Raw genomic sequence first — 23,710 nt, 5'->3', positions numbered from 1 at the left:
TGAATGCAGTGTTTTCTCTTAAACTTTGTGAGGATTAAAACTTTGTTTTCTTTTTGCACAGTGTTATTTCTTCCAAGTAAGGATTTCACCCCCTTTTTTCTCTCTCTTTCATATTGGATATTTTTTTCCAGTTGTCTGTCCATCTCAGTATATTTAAGAGTGAGACACAAAAAGTTGATAGGAAGCTCTTCACGTGTAGATGGTGCTTCTGCTTTCCAATTCAGTAGGTCCGTAGTGAGACCCGTAAATTTGCATTTTAGCTAGTTCCCAGGTATGCTAATACTGTTAGTCCAGGAATCATATTTTAAGAACCACTTTATTACGGAATGCTCTTGAGATTCATATCTATGGAAGAGAATGGATGGGAAGGAAACAGTTTGGGCAGTGGGAAAGTTGAGTTGCAATGCTGAAGAGTTACGAAGCTAGAATGACCCATCAGAGCTGTCTGAAGTTGAGGAAAGGGGCTGGGCCTTAATATCCCCATGTTGATTACTGTCTAAATATGGGCTGTCCCTGGAAATTGCTATGACCTTGAGAAGTGATGTTTTCTTCAGCCTAGATGATCATACCCAAGGGTGAAGACACTGAATCCTGACAGACCAAGGGCTTTGTGCTGCACTGCACTGTACTCCCAGCAGTAGGCAAAATTCTTTCCTGAAAAGGGGAAATGGAACATTGTATTAGGTTGTCTGTACATGATCCTTCCCAGTCAGCAGGGAAGCCTTATCCTGAGACAGCTACTTTTTCTAATTTTTCTTTTACCGTAGATTAATTTTATCTACTCTAGAAATTCATATAAATAAGATCATACAGAATGAAGTTTTCTAGGTGTTTTATATAGCTCAGTATATCTATTAGATTCATCCATGCTCCTTTGTGTATGTATCGGTTTTTTTAAATTGCCGAGTAGTACTCCATTGTGTGAATGTGCCACAAAGTGTTTATTCGTTCTGACATTGATATCATTTGGATTGTTTCCAATTTGGATTATAAAGATTCTGTGAACACTCTTACTCATTTTGTGGACATCTAGTTTTATTCCTGTTGGATAAATACATACAGTAGGTTTTTATCTAACTGCTAAACTAGTCCAAGGTGGTTTTACCTTTCACAGTCCCACCATAAATGTATGAAAGTTGTAGTTGCTTCAAATCCTTGCCAATATTTGAGTTTTTAGCATTTTTAATTTAAGCTTCCTAATGGTGTATCATTGCAACTTTGACTTGTATTTCCTTGGTAGCTTGGTTCCTTGAAGGATACCAAGCCACCAAGGAAACCAAGCTTCCTTGATTCCTTTTTGTGTGTTTATTGGACGTTTGTGTACCTTTTTTTGTGAAATATCTATTCCAGTTGTTTGCTTTTTATTAATTGAGTTACCTTTCTTTACTATGGAGTTGTAGGAGTTCCTTATATATTCTGGGCATAAGTCTTTTGTCAGATATGTTTTTCAAGGGTTTTATTTAGTTGGTGGTTTATTTGCTTACTTAATTGATGTCTTTCAGTGAACAGAAGATTATTCTCATTTTGATGGAGTCTGATTTATTTTTATTTTTAGAAACAGGGTCTTGCTCTGTTGTCTTGGCTGAAGTACGGTAACATGATCAGAGCTCATTGAAGCCTTAAACTCTTGGGCTCAAGCGATTATCAGCCTCCAAGTTGCTAGGGGCTACAGACATGCACCACCATGCCTGGCTTTTTAAAACTTTTTTTGTAGAAATAGAGTTTTTCTGTATTGCCCAGGCTGGTCTCAAACTCGTGGCCTTAATCAATTCTTCCACCTTGGCCTCCCAACGTCTTTTTTTTTTTAAATGTTTATTGTGGCAGGGCGTGGTGACTCAAGCCTTTAATTCCAGCACTTTGGGAGGCTGAGGTGGGTGGATCACCTGAAGTCAGGAATTCAAGACAGGCCTGGCCAACATGGCGAAACCTCAGCTCTACTAAAAATACAAAAATCAGCCATGTGTGGCAGCACACGCCTGTAATCCTAGCTAGTTGGGAGGCTGAAGCAGGAGAATCACTTGAACCCGGAAGGCGGAGTTGTATTGAGCCGAGATCGTGCCACTGCACTCCAGCTTGGGTGACAGAGCGAGACTGTCTCAAAAAAAAAAAAGTTTATTGCTTCTGTAACCCTAAGAAATCTTTGTCAGCTCTCACATCATAATATTTTCCTATGTGTTTCTTCTGGACACTTTAAGCTTCAGCTCAAACTTTTTATACTATGAGGTTTGTATATTTGTTTACAAACATGTCTAGTTACTCCATAAGGATTTGTAGTAAGGATTTTCTATTGTCCCTTGAATTGCTTTGGTACCTCTGCTGCAAATCAATTTACTATGTAGAAGTTAGATATCATTAGTCAGGTTTCATTCGTATAACTTTTTCACTGCATGCAGTGTTACTTTTTTCTGGCTTCTCTCACAGTGTGCTTTTTATCTTTGTTTTTTCATCCTTTTGACTATGTGTGGATTTCTTTATAATTACCCTGCTTGGAATTTTCTGAACTTCTTGGATCTAGAAGATTGTGTTTTTCCTAGAATTTGGGAAGACTTTGGCCATTTATTAAATATTATATTTTTCTGTCATCTCTTCTCTCACATTGTGCATAGACACTGGATATTGCATTTTAAATTTCTGAAGCTCTGTTTATTATTTTAAAAAGACTTTTCTTCACATTCAGTAGACCTATTCATTTTCCAGTTAAGTGACCCTTTCTCTGCCACCTGATCTCCAATTAAGGTCATCCAATGAATTTTTCATTTCAGACATTATAATTTTTAAGTTCTAGAACTTCTATTTGGTTCTTTTTCATAGCTTTCATTTCTCAGCTGAGATTTCCCCATATAAACATTTATTATGGCCATATTCTCCTTTAAATGCTTGAACATGTTATAATACTTGCTTTGACATCCTTGTCTGCTAATTCTGACATTTAGATAATTCAGGATTTGGTATCTGTGAGCTGCTTTTTCTATTGACTCTAGGTCTCTTTCCTGTTTGTTCACACTAGTGTATTTTGCTTGTGTACTGGGCATTATGGGTGATATGTTAAAGACTTTGGATCTTGTTCTTTTTCTCTGATGAGTTGGTTTTTGTTTTAGAAGACATATAATGTGACTGGAATCAAATCGCAACTTTATTTTTTCTGTGACAGGCAGCAGCAGAAATCTCATCTCAGATCCTTCCACCTTCGAGCTGTTTCTTTTTGTGGAGAACCTTGGACCTTTCCTCAAACTAGGGTCATTCAAATATTGGGCATAGTTCATATAGAAATTTTGCAGCACTTTTTTTTCTGGGATTTCACCTTTCACTTTTCAGCTGCCTTGGCAACCCCAAACTTTGTCCTTTTTAAGCTAGCAAGATGACAGATTCCTGCTTCAGTTCTAAGTGGCCATTGCCATATGGGCTGATAAGTACCCTCAGGCAAAAGCCTTATAAAAATTCTACCAGTGCTCTTTGGGAGGCTGAGGTTGGTGGATTGCCTGAGCTCAGTAGTTCTAGACCAACCTGAGCAACATGGTGAAACCCGTCTCTACTAAAATACAAAAAACTAGCCGGGTATGGCAGCATGTGCCTATAATCCCAGCTACTCAGGAGGCTGAGGCAGGAGAATCACTTGAACCTGGGAGGCAGAGGTTGTAGTGAGCTGAGATTGTGCCATTGCCCTCCAGCCTGGGCAACAGAGCAAGACTCTGCCTCAAAGAAAAAAAAAATTCTACCAGTACAGTTTTCTTATTTAAGGCTAACTTCTTTACAATTGCTACCTGCTTTTGATTACCCTTTTTACTTAATGTTTGTTTTTATATTTTGTCCAGAGTGTATAATTGTTATGTGTGGCAAGTTTATTTTAATATATGTTAACTTGTCATTATTTGAAGCAGAACATGGAAGCATTATTTTAATTGAAACAAAGTATATTCAGGTAATATTTTAGGAAATTATGAAGCATCCACTAAATGGAATATTAAAAAATACAATAAGTTTAAAGACTATTAGTGGAACATGATTTTGGTAAATTTCACTAATACCCTGCTTTGATTATAGCTGTGTTAAAAATTAGATATGTTCATGAATACATACTAGAGAGAATATGGGAAAAAAGGAAAGAGTTTATTTAGTGGTTATAGTGGTGAAATTTGGGAGAAGTTTCCAAAAATATTCTGTTAACACTGATACAAAACTACGGTGTGTTTATTATACACACACATATATGTATAGATATGTGTGTATATTATATAATTTATATATACAGTTTATATGTATATATATAGTATATATATATACACACACATATAGTAAAAGACTTCTAGACAGAATAGTTGAGCTCTTGTGGCAGTATTCTCACCCTATACTCCGGATATAAACTGTTGGTAAGATATATACAGAAAGATTATATACGTATATAAAAGCTTCAAATAGAGAAGTTAAATTCATAGGTGCTAGTAACAAGGAGTCAGGAGAGCTTACTTAAGAAAGGTGGTAAGCAGGAACTAATTCCTAAATGGCTCATAGTGGCTTTCATGTCCTCATACAGACCTTAAATGCTGGGAATTGATGTCTTCATGTTCATAGGAAAGTCTAGGCTACATACTCTGTGCCCTCACGAGGTAGTTGGAACTCATCAACTAAAGCATTGAACCTGAAAAGAGATTTTTACTTATGAAATGGGACTGAAAAAGGGAAGCCACCCAGGCAGTTTCAGGTAAGCTTGCTCTTTCCCCAGGGCATGCAGAAAAGTAAAATATGAGATCTGGAGCCTTAAGCCTATATTATAGACGAATTTGGAATTTGATTTAATATAATAGTTTCCTTTTTGTACAAGGACTCTAAATCAATAAATCAGTATAAAAATTGGTCTGGAACCATTAAACCCTTAGAGATTCAGCAGAGACAAATGTGAACTGCTTCCATAACCCAGAGGATATAAGACTCCTCTGAAAAACAATCTTTGTGAAGATAAGTTCATAATTTAAAAATTTCAAATCACAAGAGACCTGGAGAAAATATCCTCACTTGAAATGAACTCATGATTAAATTAAAAAGAATAAACCACATGATGAAAGGGAGACTGACCACAAACTTCTCGTCTGTAGTGAAAAACAGAAAACAAAAAGAAAGATGGTTTAACAGAATTAATATGCAACAGAGTAGAGTTTAAGGCAAAATGGCATTACTGAGTTTAAAGGACACTAGATCATGACAAAAGGAATATACTACCAAGAAAATGTAAAAATTATAGTCTTATTTATATAGAGTATAGTCTTAGCAGTATAGTCTTCAAGTTAAGAAAGCAAACATTGACAGTTCCAAAGAGAAATTAATAAATGTCTGGTTATAGTTGGATATTCAATATGTGTCAGAAACTGGTAGATAAAAAGCCAACAAAATATTTAAACAGCATAATTAATAAACTTGATTAAATATAAATGAATATGGAAAGCCCTCTAGCAAATAAATAGAGAATATAGATTTACTTAAAGGATACATAGATTCTTAAAAAATATGACTATGACTTGGGTTCCAAAGGAAGTTTTCATCATGAAAACCATATTCCTTGGCTGAAGTGAAAAAAATGATTTATTGGTAGTAGATAGTTTAAAAATAAAGTACATACATATACATGAACATATATTAAATTGTAAAACATTTATAATTAAATAACAAAATACAACATAGCAAAATTTGTAGTTTCCAGTTTATGGAAATTTTTCAGGAATAGAAAAAGTCTTTCTTGTTTGTGCTTATTAAAAACGAAGGGGAAAATGTGTTTTGTATTCAACTTTAACAGCATAAACACAATGCAGAAGAAAAACAAAAAATAAATAAAAACTTATGAGACGTCAAAAAAATCTGAATCAAAAAAACTGAAAGCTAGTTTTTTTAAAAGATACATAGATAAACCTCTTTGCCAGGTACTGTTCCTAGTGTTGGGAATGTAGTAGTAAGCAAATCATACCAACTTCTTTCCCTAAAAAGCTAGTGGGGATGTTGGACAAACAGATAAGTGCCATGGCAGTAATTATAATAAAGATAAATAAAGCAACATAAAGGACAAGAGTGACAAGATACTCGGTCAGGGAAGGTTTCTAAGGAGATAATCTTTGAACTGAGCACAGAAAAGTAAGGGAGCAAGCCAGGCAGATGGCACTTTTGAAAAGTGTCCCTTGGCAGAGAGAACAGAAGAGCAAAAGCCTTAAATATCATACTAATAGAACTAAAAGAAAAGTAACTTAAAATGATAGAGAACATTTACCAAAACACGTTACCAGCATTATTCTTGATTTCAAAAAGCTTAGAAGTAAATTATTTAATGTGGAAACAAAACAAGAGTACCTGCTATCACTGCTACTCTTCATTATACTGAAGATTTTAGCCAAAGTAATTAGATAAGAAAAAGGAGGGGGAGGAGACACAAAGATTGGAAAGGAAGAAAAATATTAATTATAAATGAAATGATTATCTACAAGAGAATCTACATACTATTAGAACTGGCTGAGTGCAGTGGCTTATGCCTGTAATCCCAGCACTTTGGGAGGCCAACATGGGCAGATCACCTGAGGTCGGGAGTTCGAGATTAGTCTGACCAACATGGAGAAACCCCATTTCTAGTAAAACAAAAATAAAGTAAAAAATTATCCAGGGTGGTGGCGTACGCCTGTAATCCCGGCTACTCAGGAGGCTGAGACAGGAGAATCACTTGAACCTGGGAGGCAGAGGTCGCGGTGAGCTGAGATCACGCCACTGTACTCCAGCCTGGGCAACAAAAGTAAAACAGTGTCTCAAAAAAAAAAAAAAAAGAATCTACATACTATTAGAACTAATAAGAGTTCATGAAGTTTGCTGGAGATAAGGTCAACATAGAAAACCAATAGTTTTGCTGCACATCAATACAGAGATATAATTTAATACCATCTGTAAGCTGCCTTGTGCTTTTTCTAACAAAATATTCAGAAGGGAAATGACATTTCAAGGACAGTTAAAAAATAAATCCAAATTATCAGTCATCTCCCTCATTTAATCTATAACATCAATACAGTCCAAAAATAAAGTCCTCCATAAAGTTTAGGAGGACTTTATGAAATTAGAAAAACTGATTGAAAAATTCACCTGGAAAAACAAAGGTCCAAGAATTGTCAAGACTGTTTTGGAAATGAACAAGGGGGGTCATGCAATCAAATAACTAGACCTAATTTTTATAGCAGTAATAAATTCAAAATGTGATGTTGGCTTAGGGATAGACAAGTAGATTAATAATAAAACAGAAAAGAAGGGCCAGAAACAGATAGAAATTTGGTAAAATAGAGAACAATTGATGGAAAACACCACATAGTGTATATTACACCATACTATACACAAGAATAAATTCCAATTAGAGTAAAGATCAAAATGAGAAAAGCTACCTTCAAAACTTCTAGAATTAAATATAGACTGCCTTTAACCTTAGCTAGATAGGATTTCTTAAAGAAGACATAAAAATAACTCATAAAAGAAAGAATTGTTTGACTAGATCAAAAATGTTAACTTTTATTAGAGAAAAGTTATTAAAAAGTTAAATATATATAATAGAATTAGTATCTAGAGTATATAAAGCTACTATAATGTAATAAGAAATAGCTCCACTTAAAAATATGTGAAGGTTACGAACCAACAATTCATAGGGGAGAAAATCCATATGTCGAAAAGGCAGGTGAAAAGGCACACAACATTGCTAGTAATTGGGGAAAAGGCAATTTAAAAAAAAAAAAAATTTATATCCATTGGAATAGTAACTTTTTAGTATATGTATTACATATAGCATGTATAAATGGCATATATATGCAAGGTAATAGGAATTATCATATACTGCTAATGGAAGTATAAATGGATACAAGTGTTTGAAAGAGAAATTTCTTAATGTAAAATAAAGTTTAACCAAAATCATTTATAAGCCATAGAAAATTGACTTCTAGATTTATAGCTTAGAAATTCTTATGGGTATATACCAAGAGACATGTACAAAGACACTTATTGCAGTATTGTTTGTAGAAAAATTGGAAGCTACATAATTACCTTTCAGTAGAGGAATTGATGAATAAATTTGATTATTCATTCAGTGGGATACTTCTTAGTAAATGAACTTCATCTAAGTATATGAACATGGATGGATCTCAAATACAATGTTGAGTAAAAAATTGTAGAATATGTACAAAGTAATGGAATTTACATAAACATTTAAAAGCTTCACAGAACAGTGTATGTTGCTTCTAGATTTTTGTGTATCTAATACAAGTAACAACTGGAAAGTTTACACACTGGATTAATGGTAGTTGCCTTTGAGAAGGTAGGGAGGGGTATAAGGTTAGGGAGAACAAAAGGGGGACTTAAACTTCGATATTGTTCTATTATGTTTAACTATAAAGTAAAAATAATCAAGGGGCTAAATTAAGTGATTTCAGGGCCCTCATCTACCAGAAGGGCTTTCATTTTTCTTTATAATTCTATCCTTTAAAACAGTGGTCCCCAACCATTTTGGCACCAGGGACCAAATTCATGGAATACAGTTTTTCCACAGATGGAGGGCTGGGGGAGATGGTTTGGGGGATGATTCAAGCTCATAACATTTATAGTACAGTTTATTTATGTTATTATTATGTTGTAATATATAATGAAATAATTATACAGCTCACCATAATGTAGAATCAGTGGGAGTCTGCTTGTTTTTCTGCAGCTAGATGGTTATCCCATCTGGGGGTGATGGGAGACAGTGACAGATCATCAGGCATTAGATTCTCATAAGTACCATGCAACCTAGATTCCTCATATGCACAGTTCACAAGAGGGTTCACAGGCTTCTATGAGAATCTGATGTTGCCACTGATCTGACAGGAGGCAGAGCTCAGGCTGCTTGGCTGCTCACCTGCTATGTAGCCCGGTTACTAACAGGGATGAGAGTTGGAGACCCCTGCATTAAAAGGCTATCATTTACATGTATCTTTTAGAGCTTTATCATTATACATTACATGTACCTTTTAGAGCTTTATCATTACATGTATCTTTTAGAGGATGGTAGATATAACCATCCTCCTTACATAATCCCATAGAGTAGAATGTTACTGATAGAATGTTAGTAGTAGTACATAATAGTAGTTACTGGTAGAATGAAAATATGTTGAGAGCTATATGTTATAAAATAAACATTTCATTTTCATACTAACTTATATAAAAACTCATTCTTAAGTGGTCCCAGTCTTTCCAAGGGCTTTTCTTCATCTAGGGGACTGAATTATTTTTGTCACTTATTCATTCAACAGATTTTATTGAACTCCATACACATACCAGGTGATAACACAGCAGTGAGCAATACAGACAAAGCCTGCTCTCATGAACTTTAAATTCTAGTCAAGGAAGATAGCTGGTAAACAAATTAATAAAATTATAATATGGCAGATGATAAGTGCAATGATGAAAAATCAAGCACAATGAGAGCTATAGAGAGTGATTGGGAGTATTTTATATGGGGAAGTCAGGGAAGAACTGTCTGTTAAAGATAACATGGAGCAAGGTAACAAAGAAAGTAAAGGGGTAAGTTATATAGAAAAGTCCTAGAGGGTGACAGATCAAGCCAGTGCAGGGCCCGCTCTTGCCATACTGCTATCATGGAGGTCGCCTGGCTAGAGCTAAATGAATGAAGAATAGACTACTATGAGATTAGACCAGAAAGGTAACAGAGGATTGGGTCATACAGGGCTTTTATGGCCCTGGCAGAGACTAAGGATTAATATCATCTGCAAAAAGAAGACAAGATCTTTGCGAAATCTTGCAGTGAGCCAAGATCACACCACTGCACTCCAGCCTGGCAATAGAGCAAGACTCCATCTCAAAAACAAACAAAAAAAACCTCTAAAAATACTTTATTGGATTTTGGGAAGGGGATTTCATTCCCTCTTAACCTACAGTTATCCTTTACTTTTTTGCTCCTTTTAGTCATTCTGAACTTTGCAATTAAACTGAATCCAGTCATATTTTATTGTTTAGAAAATGAAATTTGAAATCTGGGTACAGGTATAAAATATTGTTATTAATGATTGTGTTAAATGAAATTTCAATACTACTTTTTTCACATTATAGCTTAGCTGTATGGCTACATAAAAAAGCAAATAACCAGTTTTGGTTTACATTTATTTGGCTTTAGAAACTTTTGCAGAAGACAATTTGGTTTTAACATGTTTTAAAGATTGTATGTAAACTGTTCCTGAACATCTTGCACAATTTCTTTGCATTTTCACTTTCCTTTGTGTTACAACAAAATCCAAAGTTTGCAATAGTTGTTTTTTATACTGGCTTCATTTGTGTTATTTATTATCATTTCACTTATATTCAGTAGTTCAGTTAAATTGATGTATAATGGCTTTATTGTATTGTTTATTTCCTTTTTTATTTTTTGATGGAATCTCGCTCTGTCATCCAGGCTGGAGTGCAGTGGCGCATTCTCAGCTCACTGCAACCTCTGACTCCCTGGTTCAGGTGATTCTCCTGCCTCAGCTTCCTGAGTAGCTGGGATTACAGGCACGAGCCACCACACCTAGCTAATTTTTGTATTTTTAGTAGAGGCAGGGTTTCACCATGTTGGCCAGGATGGTCTCCATCTCCTGACCTCATGATCCGCCCGCCTCAGCCTCCCAAAGTGCTGGGATTATGGGCATGAGCCACCTCGCCTGGCCAATTTATTATTATATTAATCTTTTGTTATTGCTTTTATGTCTAGAGATTCTTGTTACTGGTGTGTGTGTCTGTGCGTAGAGACAGGGGTGGGGGGAACAGAATCTTTTATATGTCAAATCTTACAAGCTGCAGATCGTAGTACATCATTATGACTTTTAAGTGCTAAGCAAATTGTTGTCCAGCGTGGCAGGCAAACAGTAAAAATCATAATTACTGCAAGCTCTGTGCCATACTTTTAAGTATAGTAATAAATGTGCATTTATATACTGTTAAAAATTGTTTACTCAAAATAAACTTAGGAAATATTTTGACCATGCTTTAAGATTAAATTTAGTACAATGAATGGGAAATAGATTTTTGTTTTGCTTAGTGAAAAACACAGTTTTAGGCTACAATCCTTAATCTTAGTAGGATGCTGTATTTATTTTTTTCATAGTAAGGAAGACTAAATTACCACATTTACTGAGAATTTTGCAGATATTTCATAAACTTTTCATTTACTAACCTAACTTTCTCTTTCTTTTAGCAAAACTGTACAATCTAAAGTGGACTGCATTTTGGTAAGTGAAATAACTAATCTTAAAGTTCTTTTGCAATAAGGTTTTTACCACAATATAAAATATAAAATTTTTAAGGAAATATTGATTTTAAATATAATCCAACTCCAGTGAATAAAATTTGACATTTTAATTACAGCCCCCTCAGGTGAATTGTTTATAAGCTATCTAGATACTTTCCTATGTCTCATCAATAATAAAATCACAATCTTAGGTAATTACATGTTTTTGAATCTTACTGGCTTTTACTGAAAGATTGCTTAAACAAACATTTAATTAAACTGGATATTTATTTTTCGATTCTAATAACTTTGTAAGAATTTGTTTAGAGAAAAGTTTTTGAAGATGCTTAATCAATTAGTTTTGTTTCGATAGCCTATCTTTCATGTTTTGGTTGCTAGCCTGTGGGAATTAAGCAATAATAATAGTTTAAGTTTAGATTCTACTTAATAAACTGTAAAAATGTGTTTTAAAAAAAGCTTTTAAGATGCTTAGTGGATTAGTTTTTGTTGGGTTGCCAGCTTTTAAGATTTAAAGCCACAATAATAGTTTAAATTTAGATTGTGTTAATATAGTTGTAGTTTCTTAGGTCTTCTCTTAAAAGTGTGAGGGAAGGAGCATGCAGCTACTGGGACATCTGGAATACTGCTGATTTCTTTCATAACATCTCTGCTGAAAGGCTACCCTCTAGAGTTTAGAACATACGAAGGCTCTGTAGTGTCAGATTCCCCAAATTGTCAGTGTTGTTAGTTCTCTTTTCCTGCTTGTGACTGCAAAAGTTCTCCTATCCAGGTTTGAGTCTTGCTTATAAGCTAACTTGAGATTGGTGGTGGTGGTGGTGGTGGTGGTGGTGGTGGTGGTGGTGGTGGTGGTGGTGGTCTGTTTCAGTGTCTGGTGCTGAAATAGTATGATATCTTAATAGCTTATGTTATTATTAGGTATTCTACTCTAGGTAGGTGAATAAATAGGAACAATTTATAGGAGAAGTTATAATTTAATCAATTTTCTTTTACTTTTCTAACCTAATACCTAAAAGAGAACTTTGTGGAGGTGTTTTTCTTTTCCTTCTCACTTACTCTTCCTTTTGGGATGTGTGTGTGTGTGTGTGTGTGTGTGTGTGTGGGTGTGCAGTTTGTTTAGACACCAATGCTGTTACATTTCATTCAAAAAATTATTAAACTAAGTTATTGAACAGTTTTACTCATAAGGGATACCAAACAGAAAAGACATATTCTCTGCCCTTAAGAAATCTAGTCTGTTATAAAGAAATATATTCAAGAGTACTCTTAAGACCTGGGAAAGTGGTGATTGGGGATGGAGGAAGTAACACATTCCCACCAACCCCCAGAGCATTTCCTCTGTCTTCCAGCTCTTAAGAGTCTCATTGTTTATGTGTCATTCTGTAATTATTTCATGATTACCATATACTAGACCCTGTTCTTGGTACCAGAGTACAGTGGTAAGCAAGACAGACACAGTTCTTGTCTATCTAAGGCTACCTACTTTCTTTGCAATACTTGAGATAACTTTGGAGGATTACTCATTTTTTCTCTTCATTGAAAAGAGGCAGAAGAAAATTGGTATAAATTATAAAATATGACATTTATAAAATGCTAAGTAAGAACAAAAGTCTTTTTAAAGTCTTTTAATAGTTCAGAAGTGTTTATATTTTAGTGTAAGTTTTAGAATATATGTAAATTTTTACTCAGTAATTTAAAAATACTGTTAGGTCCTAGACATACAGTGATGAACAAGATACTAAGACCTCTCCTCTCATGATCCTTTTATTTTATTGGGTGGGGTAGACATTAAAAAAGTGAGCAAATAAGTAAGCATTATAATTCAGATAATGATAAGATACAACACAGTTTTTAAAAGGCAAAGGCAGGAAGGCGATGGTGGGTAGGGTAACCTTAGATAGGGTGGCCAGGGAAAGCTTCTCTGAGGAGATGACATTTGAGTGGCGACCTGAGTAATAAGAAGCCACCCTTGAGTCATGATCTGCTGGTGATATACACAAGGTAGAAGAGGAACAGTAGGTACAAAAATTTTGAGGGAGGAATGAGTTTGGGATCTTTGAAGAATACAGGATCCCAGTGTGCTGGAACTTATGGAAGGAAGTAGAGAGTGATAGAAAAGTTCAAGCAGGGAGTTGTTCGTGTATTGCATATTTAGTCATGGCAAGTAATATCCTATGTGCATGGGAAGCTGATTAGAGGATTTTATGCAGAGAATAGTGCAATCCAATTTTTTTTCCTCGCAATAGTTGGAACAGTGGATTGTAGGGGGATATGAATAAAAGCAGGAAAACTAGTTGGGCTATTGCAGAAGTACAGTAGATAATTCAAGGCTCTTACTCAGATGATGGCAATGGAAGTTGTTTTTTTTTTTTTTTAAGTAGATGGATTTAAGGCATATTTTGGATATAAAGCTAGTAGGCCTTGCTTGCTGGTAGATTGAATGTGGAGGGGAAACAGAGGAATCAAGGATGATTCCTTTCAGTCTAAAGCACTTCTTCTAGTATTTCTTATACCACAGGTGTGTTTGTAATGAATTTTCCCAGTCGGTTTATCTGTGAATGTCTTTATTTTGCCTTCAGTTTTAAAACATAGTTTTGCTGGAAATGGAATTTCTAGTTTACAGTTTTATTTGCTTGTTTTTTCTTTTATTATTTTGAATATGTTATTCCATTGCATTTTGGACATCAGCCATTAATTATATTATCGTCTTCCTTTACATAAGTTTTATTTTGTTGGTGTTAAGATTTATCCTAGATTCATTTTCTCAGTCATTCACTTCTCTCTCCCCGAATTTTAACAGTTTGACTATGTATATAGTGGATCACCTTCTGTTTGTCCTATGTGGGCTTTGTTGAGCTCACATAGATAGTTGGATTTGGGATGTTTTCAGCCATTATCTTCCAAATACTTTTTCAGGCCTTGATTCTCCGCTTCTAAAATTCCCATTTCACATATGTTGAAATGATTGATGTTATTTTTCTTGTCTCTCTGAAGCTCTATTTATTTTTTTCTCTGATTATCTTTATGCTGTAGTTTCTCTATCTTTACTAAGATTCCCTGTTGTCTGACTCATTGTCGTTCTGTTTTTCTTTGTGTGTTTAAATATAGTCCACCTCATCCTAGCAGCAATACTGTTCAAACCATGTGGGTTTGAACACATGGTTTCATGGGGATAGGTCATGGTAGCAGCCATGAGCAAGAATAATAAAGACTCTCATAGTTACTACTACCTGAAGTTCAGTAGTCTTTAGACCAAACACTTCCCAGTGTGCTGTTTGCCTGTACTTAGTTTCCAGAACCTAGTTTCTGACTGCTTTGTGTCTTTTTATAGTTGTAGAAAGAATTAGCCAACCTCTTTACTTCCTTTTCCAGATATCTCAATCTTTTTATATTTTATTACATTTTATTACATTTTTTTCTAAAAGTTTTATAGTCGTAACGTTTTTCTTTTAGATGTTTGAACCATCATGTGTTAAATTTGTGTTTGCTTTAAGGTGAACTTCAAGGGTCATTTTTTACATTATGAATGGATATCCAGTTTTGTTTATATATATATATATATATATAAATATATATATATATATATATATAATTGCACTTTAGGTTCTGGGGTACATGTGAAGAACATGCAGATTTGTTACATAGGTACATACATGACGGTGTGGTTTGCTGCCTCCATACCCATCACCTATATCTGCCATTTCTCCCCATGTTATCCCTCCCCAACTCCCTACCCCCTGCTGTCCCTCCCCTAGTCTCCCCCAACAGACTCCAATGTGTGATGCTCCCCTCCTTGTGTCCATGTGTTCTCATTTTTCAACACCCACCTGTGAGTGAGAACATGCGGTGTTGAATTTTCTGTTCTTGTGTCAATTTGCTGAGAATGATGGTTTCCAGGTTCATCCATGTCCCTACAAAGGACACAAACTCATTGTTTTTTTATGGCTGCATAGTATTCCATGGTGTATATGTGCCACATTTTCCCTGTCCAGTCTATCATCGATGGGCATTTGGGTTGGTTCCAGGTCTTTGCTATTGTGAACTGTGCTGCAATAAACATTCGTGTGCATGTGTCCTTATAGTAGAACGATTTATAATCCTTTGGATATATACCCAGTAATGGGATTGCTGGATCAAATGGAATTTCTATTTCTAGGTCCTTGAGGAATCGCCATACTGTCTTCCACAATGGTTGAACTAATTTACATTCCCACCAACAGTGTAAAAGTGTTCCTATTTCTCCACATCCTCTCCAGCATCTGTCTCCAGATGTTTTAATAATCGCCATTCTAACTGGCGTGAGATGGTATCTCAATGTAGTTTTGATTTGCATTTCTCTAATTATCAGTGATGATGAGCATTTTTTCATATGTTTGTTGGCCTCATGTATGTCTTCTTTTATAAAGTATCTGTTCATATCCTTCGCCCACTTTTGAATGGGCTTGTTTTTTTCTTGTAAATCTTTTTTAGTTCATTGTAAATTCTGGATATCAGCCCTTTGTCAGATGGGTAAGCTGCAAAAATTTTTTCCCATTCTGTTGGTTGCCGATTCACTCTAATGACTATTTCTTTTGCTGTGCAGAAGCTGTGGAGTTTGATTAGGTCTCATTTGTCTATTTTGGCTTTTGTTGCCAATGCTTTTGATGTTTTGGTCATGAAGTCCTTGCCAACGCCTATGTCCTGAATGGTTTTGCCTAGATTTTCTTCTATGGTTTTTATGGTGTTAGGTCTTATGTTTAAGTCTTTAATCCATCTGGAGTTAATTTTACTGTAAGGTGTCAGGAAGGGGTCCAGTTTCTGCATTCTGCACATCGCTAGCCAGTTTTCCCAAGACCATTTATTAAACAGGGAATCCTTCCCACATTGCTTGTTTTTCTCAGGTTTGTCAAAGATCACATGATTGTAGATGTGTGGCATTGCCTCCGAGGCCTCTGTTCTGTTCCATTGGTCTATATCTCTGTTTTGGTACCAGTACCATGCTGTTTTGATTACTGTAGCCTTGTAGTATAGTTTGATGTCCAGTAGTGTGATGCCTCCCGCTTTGTTCTTTTTGCTTAGAATTGACTTGGCTATGCGGGCCCTCTTTTGGTTCCATATGAAGTTTAAGGTGGTTTTTTCCAGTTCTGTGAAGAAGGTCATCAGTAGCTTGATGGGGATAGCATTGAATCTATAAATTACTTTGGGCAGTATGGCCATTTTCATGATATTGATTCTTCCTAACCATGAGCATGGAATGTTTCTCCATCTGTTTGTGTCTTCTCTTATTTCCTTGAGCAGTGGTTTGTAGTTCTCCTTGAAGAGGTCCTTTACGTTCCTTGTTAGTTATATTCCTAGGTATTTTGTTCTCTTTGTAGCAGTTGTGAATGGCAGTTCATTCTTGATTTGGCCCTCTTTAAGTCTGTTATTGGTATATAGGAATGCTTGTGATTTCTGCACATTGATTTTGTATCCTGAGACTTTGCTGAAGTTGCTTATCAGTTTCAGGAGATTTTGGGCTGAGACAATGAGGTCTTCTAAATATACAATCATGTCGTCTGCAAATAGAGACAATTTGACTTCCTCCTTTCCTAATTAAATACCCTTTATTTCTTTTTCTTGCCTGATTGCTCTGGCTAGAACTTCCAGTACTATATTGAATAGGAGTGGTGAGAGAGGGCATCCTTGTCTAGTGCCAGATTTCAAAGGGAATGCTTCCAGTTTTTGCCCATTCAGTATGATATTGGCTGTGGTTTTGTCGTAAATAGCTTTTATTATTTTGAGATACGTTCCGTCAATACCTAGTTTATTGAGGATTTTTACATAAAGGGCTTCTGAATTTTGTCGAAGGCCTTCTCTGCATCAGTTGAGATAATCATGTGGTTTTTGTCTTTGGTTCTGTTTTTGTGGTGAATTACGTTTATAGACTTGCGTATGTTGAACCAGCCTTGCATCCCCGGGATGAATCGTATTTGATCATGGTGGATAAGCTTTTTGATGTGCTGTTGCAGTCAGCTTGCCAGTATTTTATTGAAGATTTTTGCATCTATGTTCATCATGGATATTGGCCTGTAGTTCTCTTTTCTTGTTGAGTCTCTGCTGGGTTTTGGTATCAGGATGATATTGGTCTCATAAAATGATTTGGGAAGGATTCCCTCTTTTTGGATTATTTGGAATAGTTTCAGAAGGAATGGTACCAGTTCCTCTTTGTATGTCTGGTAGGATTCGGCTGTGAACCCATCTGGACCTGGGCTTTTTTTGGGTGGTAGACTCTTAATTGCTGCCTCAACTTCAGACCTTGTTATTGGTCTATTCAGGGTTTCAACTTCTTCCTGGTTTAGGCATGGGAGGAGGCAAGTGTCAAGGAATTTATCCATTTCTTCCAGGTTTCCTAGTTTATGTGCATAGAGTTGTTCGTAATAATCTCTGATGATGGTTTGTATTTCTGTGGAATCTGTGGTGATATCCCCTTTATCGTTTTTTATTGCATCTATTTGGTTATTCTCTCTTTTCTTTTTTATTAATCTGGCTAGTGGTCTGTCTATTTTGTTGATCTTTTCAAAAAACCAGCTCCTGGATTTATTGATTTTTTGAAGGGTTTTTTGTGTCTCTCTCTCCTTCAGTTCTGCTCTGATCTTTGTTATTTCTTGTCTTCTGCTAGCTTTTGAGTTTTTTGATCTTGCTCCTCTAGCTCTTTCAATTTTGATGATAAGGTGTCAATTTTAGATCTTTCCTTGCATCTCATGTGGGCATTTACTTCTTTAAAGTTTCTTCTAGACACTGCTTTAAATGTGTCCCAGAGATTCTGATATGTTGTGTCTTCATTCTCGTTGGTTTTGAAGAACAAATTTATTTCTACCTTTGTTTCATTGTTTATCCAGTCAACATTCAAGAGCCAATTGTTCAGTTTTCATGAAACTGTGTGGCTCTGAGTTAGTTTCTTAATCCTGAGTTCTAGTTTGATTGCACTGTGGTCTGAGAGATTGTTGGTTATGATTTCTGTTCTTTTGCATTTGCTGAGGAGTGATTTACTTCCAATTATGTAGTCAATTTTAGAGTAGGTGTGATGTGGTGCTGAGAAGAATTTATATCCTGTGGATTTGTGGTAGACAGAGCTGTAGATATCTATTAGGTTTTCTTGGTCCAGATCTGAGTTCAAGTCCTGGATATCCTTGTTAATTTTCTGTCTTGTTGATCTGTCTGATATTGACAGTGTAGTGTTAAAGTCTCCCACTATTATTGTGTGGGAGTCTAAGTCTCTTTGTAGGTCGTTAAGAATTTGCTTTATGTATCTGGATGCTCCTGTATTAGGTTCGTATATATTTAGGAATGTTAGCTCTTCTTGTTGCATTGATCCTTTTACCATTATGTAATGCCCTTCTTTGTCTCTTTTGATCTTTGTTGGTTTAAAGTCTGTTTCATCAGAGACTAGGATTGCAACTCCTGCTTTTTTTTGCTCTCCATTTGCGTGGTAAATATTCTGCCATCCCTTTATTTTGAGCCTATGTGTATCCTTGCATGTGAGATGGGTTTCCTAGATACAGCACAATGATGGGTTTTGACTTTTTATCCAGTTTGCCAGTCTGTGTCTTTTGATTGGGGCATTTAGCCCATTTACATTTAAAGTTAATAGTGTTATGTGTGAATTTGATCCTGTCATTTTGATGCTAGCTGGTTGTTTTGCCCATTAGTTGACACAATATCTTCATTGTATTGATGCTCTTTACCATTTTGTACGTTTTTGGAGTGGCTGGTACTGGTTGTTACCTTCCATGTTCAGTGCTTCTTTCAGGAGCTCTTGTAAGGCAGGCCTGGTGGTGATGAAATCTCTGAGCAATTGCTTGTTTGTAAAGGATTTTATTTCTCCATCGCTTATGAAGCTTAGTTTGGCTGAAAATGAAATTCTAGGTTGAAAGTTATTCGCTTTAAGGATGTTTAATATGGGCCCCCACTCCATTCTGGCTTGTAGGGGTTCTGCCAAGAGATCCGATGTGAGTCTGATGGGCTTCCATTTATGGATAACCCGATCTTTCTTTCTGGCTGCCCTTAGCATTTTTTCCTTCATTTCAACCCTGGTGAATCTGACAATCATGTGCCTTGGGGTTGCTCTTTTTGAGGAATGTCTTTGTGCTGTTTTCTGTATTTCCTGGACTTGAATGGTGGCCTGACTTGCTAGTTTGGGGAAATTCTCCTGGATAATATCCTGAAGAATGTTTTCCAGCTCGTATTCATTCTCTCTGTCAATTCAGGTACACCTATCAAACGTAGATTAGGTCTTTTCACATAATCCCATATTTCTTGAAGGCTTTGTTCATTTCTTTTTACTCTTTTTTCTCTAACCTTGCCTTCTCATTTTATTTCATTGAATTGATCTTCAATCTCTGATACTCTTTCTTTTGCTCGGTCTCTTTGACTATTGAAACTATTCCTCTCTAAGCTGTTTATTCTTGTTAGTATTTTGTCAAACCTTTTTTCAAGGTTTTTGGTTTCTTTATGTTGGGTTAGAACATGTTCTTTTAGCTCAGAGAAGTTTGTTATTACCCACTTTCTGAAGCATGTTTCTGTCAATTCATCAGACACATTCTCCAGCCTTGTTCCCTTGCTGGTGAGGAGTTGTGATCCCTTGGGGGAGGAGAAGCGTTCTGGTTTTGGGTGTTTTCATCCTTTTTGCACTCATTTCTTCCCATCTTTGTGGATTTATTTACCTGTGGTCTTTGTAGGTGGTGACTTAAAGGGATGGGGTCTCTGAGTGGACGTCCTTTTTGTTGTTGATGCAGTTATTTCTGTTTTTTTTAGTTTTCCTTCTAACAGTCAGGCCCCTCTGCTGCAGGACTGCTGGAGGTCTACTCCAGACCCTGCTTGCCTGGGGATCACCTGCAGCAGCTGCAGAAAAGTAAGGGTTGCTGCCAGCTTCTTCTTCTGTTATCTTGTCCCAGAAGGATACCCTCCAGATGTCAGCCTGACCTCTCCTTTATGAGGGGTCTCTTTGGATATACAGGGGTCAGGAGCTGCTTGAGGAGACAGTCTGTCTCTGATAGGAGCTCAAGTGCTGAGCTGTGAGCTCCGTTGTTCTGTTCAGAGATGCTGAGCTGGTACGTTTAAGTCTGCTGCAGTGGAACTCATGACTGTTCTGTCCTGGGAAGGTGGGGCTTTATAAGTTCCTGACATGCTGCTGCCTTTTTTCCAAGATACCCTGCCCAGTGAGGAGGTAGCCTAGTCACAGTCTGCCAGCAGAGGCATTGCTGAGCTGCTGTGCCCAGCTGTTGTGTGAACTTCCTTGCGGTTTTGTTTATAGAGGTATAGTTCAAACTACTTTGGTAATGGTGGTCTGCCTCAGTAATGGTGGACTGCCTCTGTAATGGCGGACTGCCTCTGTAATGGCGGACTGCCTCTGTAATGGCAGACTGCCTCAGTAATGGCGAACTGCCTCTGTAATGGATTGCCTTGGTAGTGGCAGACTGCCTCGGTAATGGTGGACGCCCTTCCCCCTACAGAGCTGGACCGTCCCAGGTCCAGCTGTGCTTGCTGTGAAACTCTCAATCCAGAGTGTTTCAGATTGCTGGTCTTTGTGAGGGTGGGACCCGCCAAGCCAGATCACCTGGCTCCCTGTTTCAGCCCCCTTTTTTTTTCAGTTGAATGGGTGATGCTGTCTCCCAGGCATTCCAGGAGCCCATATTTGTGTGAGTTTTTGTGCAGAGACCCGCTGCACTGGTTGTGCTGAAGATGTGGCGCTTTTCTGCCTGGGAATCTCCTGGTCTGTGGGCAGTAAAAATTCATTTGGAAATGTGGTGATTACTCACCCTCTGCATTCTCACTGGGAACTGCACTCCAGAGCTGTTCCTATTCGGCCATCTCGGATATCCAGTTTTCTGGCACCATTTATTGGAAAGTCTACCCCTCCCCAGTCACCTCCTATATCAAAAATCATTATATGTGGGTCTTTTTCTAGACTCTTTTTTTCCCATTGATTGCTGTGTCTATCTTTATGACATCACTACACTGTCTTGTTTACTGTGCTTTATAGAAAGTTTTGATATCAGATAATATAAATGGTTCAGATTTTTTCTGGCATTTCCATATAAATTTTAGTTACTTTGTCAATTTTTATTTTTTCAAAAAAGTTGTACTTGGATTTTTGTTGGGATTACCTCAACTTATGGATCAATTTGGGGACAATTGATGTCTTATTAACAAATTTTAATTCATGAGCTTGGTGTATCTCCATTTCAGTTGGTTCTTCTATAATTTCTTTCAGCATGTTTTGTTATTTTCTGTGTATAGGTTTTGTAAACATTTTATTAAAACTAAAGTTTTTAGATGCTACCAAGTATGGCATTTAAAAATCTTTGTTTTCCATTGTTTTATTACTAATAGTTATATTGATCTTGTGACCTGCAAACTTGCTAAATAACCTATTAAATCTAGTAACTTTTATGTAGTCTTTAGGATTTTCTGCCCACCCAATCGTATTATCTATGAATAAAGAAACGTTTATATGCCAGTTTCTTTTGCTTACCTTATTGTACTGCTAGGGGCTCTGGGAGATAGGTGAATAGAAATGTGAGAGTGAATTTCTTTGCCTTGTTTCTGATCTTAAGGAAAAAACAGTGATTCATTCACCAGACAATATGAAGTTAATTTTAGCCTGTTCATGGATACTCTTCATCAGGTTAAACGTGTTACTTTCTGTGTCTATTTTGCTAAGAGTTTTTTTTTTTTTTAATCATAGTTACATGCTGTTTTTTTGTTTTTGTTTTTGTTTTTGTTTTTTGTTTTTTGTTTTTGAGATGAGTCTCACTCTGTCCCTAGGCTGGAGTGCAGTGGTGCAATCAAACTCACTGCACCCTCCACCTTCCAGATTGAAGCAATTCTCCTGCCTCAGCCCCTCTAGTAGCTGGGACTATAGGCATGTGCCACCTGGCCCAGCTAATTTTTATAATTTTAGTACAGACAGGTTTCACCATGTTGGTCAGGATGGCCTGTATCTCTTGACCTCGTGATCTGCCTGTCTTGGCCTCCCAAAGTGGTGGGATTACAGGTACAAGCCACCACATCTGGCCATATGCTGATTTTTGTCAAACAGTTTTTCTGTACTTACTAATAGTTTCTATTTCTATATAATCATATTTCATATTTTTCCATTGAAGTATCTAATCTGCTATAAATCCCATCCAATAAATTTTCTCTTCTAGATCTTATATTTTTTCAGTTCTAGAAATTCAAATTGGTTTTTTTTGAGATGGTGTTTCACTTTTGTTGTCCAAGCTGGAGTGCAGTGTCAGATCTCGGCTCACTGCAGCCTCCACCTCCCAGGCTCAAGTGATTCTCCTGCCTCAGCCTTCCAAGTAGCTCGCCACCATGCCCAGCTAATGTTTGTATTTTTAGTAGAGGCAGCGTTTTGCCATGTTGGCCAGGCTGGTTTCCAACTCCTGGCCTCAAGCTATCTCCCAACATTGGTCTCTCAAAGTGCTGGGATTACAGGCATGAACCACTGTGCATGGCCTGAAATTCTACTTTTTTATAGTTCTTTTTTATATCCTTCATTTTGTTCCTTTCTTAAATACTTGTCTTAAATTCCCTCCTTGACTGCTAATTGTAGTATCTGTACCATTTGTTTCTCTATCATTTTGTCTATTATCGCTATTATTTTGTTTGTCTTAAATACCTGTCTTAAATTCTTTGATTGCTAATTGTATTATTTCTGTCATTTTTGTAGTTCCTTTTTTTTTTTTTTTTTGAAATAGAGTCTCTATCACCCAGGCTGGAGTACAGTGGCACGATCTCAGCTCCCTGCAATCTCCGCCTCCTGAATTCAAGCGATTCTCCTGTCGCAGCCTCCCAAGTAGCTGGGATTACAGGCGCCTGCCCCCATGCCCAGCTAATTTTTGTATTTTTTTTTTTTTAGTAGAGAGAAGGTTTCACCATGTTGGCTAGGCTGGTATTAAACTCCTGACCTCAGGTGATCTACCTACCTTGGCCTCTGAAAGTGCTGGGATTACAGGTGTAAGCCACGGTGCCCAGCCTTTTGTTTTGTTTTGTTTTGTTTTTGTTTTTGTTTTTTGAGACAGAGTTTCACTCTTGTCGCCCAGACTGCAGTGCAGTGGCACGTCCCTGGCTCACTGCAACCTCTGCATTCTGGGTTCAAGCAATTCTCTTTCTTGAACTCTGGAGTAGCTGGGATTACAGGTGCCTGCCTCCACACCCGGCTAATTTTTTTGTATTTTTAGTAGAGACAGGGTTTCACCATTTTGGCCAGGCTGGTGTCAAAATCATCACCTCAGGTGATCCACCCACCTCAGCCTCCCAAAGTGTTTGGATTACAGGCATGAGCCACCATGTCCAGCCTGTGGTCCATTTTATTTCCTGATTTTTGCTGCAGTTACAGGTCATATTTTTCTGCTTCTTTGCATATCTAGTAATTTTTACATTAGTGCTGAACACTGATTTTTATGGGGTTTT

General features: G+C 36.8%; 1 protein-coding gene across 1 annotated transcript in view; it reads left to right on the top strand.

Moving 5' to 3' along the window:
- The window catches only part of RFX7 (regulatory factor X7), a 165,896-nt gene that overhangs the window by 52,402 nt on the left and 89,784 nt on the right, over positions 1-23,710 (top strand). The window contains exon 2 of the mRNA XM_064365711.1: positions 11,225-11,258. Within this exon, the coding sequence (XP_064221781.1) occupies positions 11,225-11,258 (34 nt within the window). The remainder of the gene's footprint in view (positions 1-11,224; positions 11,259-23,710) is intronic.

The sequence above is a fragment of the Aotus nancymaae genome, unplaced genomic scaffold (assembly GCF_030222135.1).
Source record: "Aotus nancymaae isolate 86718 unplaced genomic scaffold, 86718_ANA_hifiasm-v0.15.2.pri h1tg000062l, whole genome shotgun sequence".
NCBI lineage: Eukaryota > Metazoa > Chordata > Mammalia > Primates > Aotidae > Aotus > Aotus nancymaae.
Note: the sequence above shows the minus strand (reverse complement) of the source record. Positions and strands in the feature narration are given on the sequence as shown.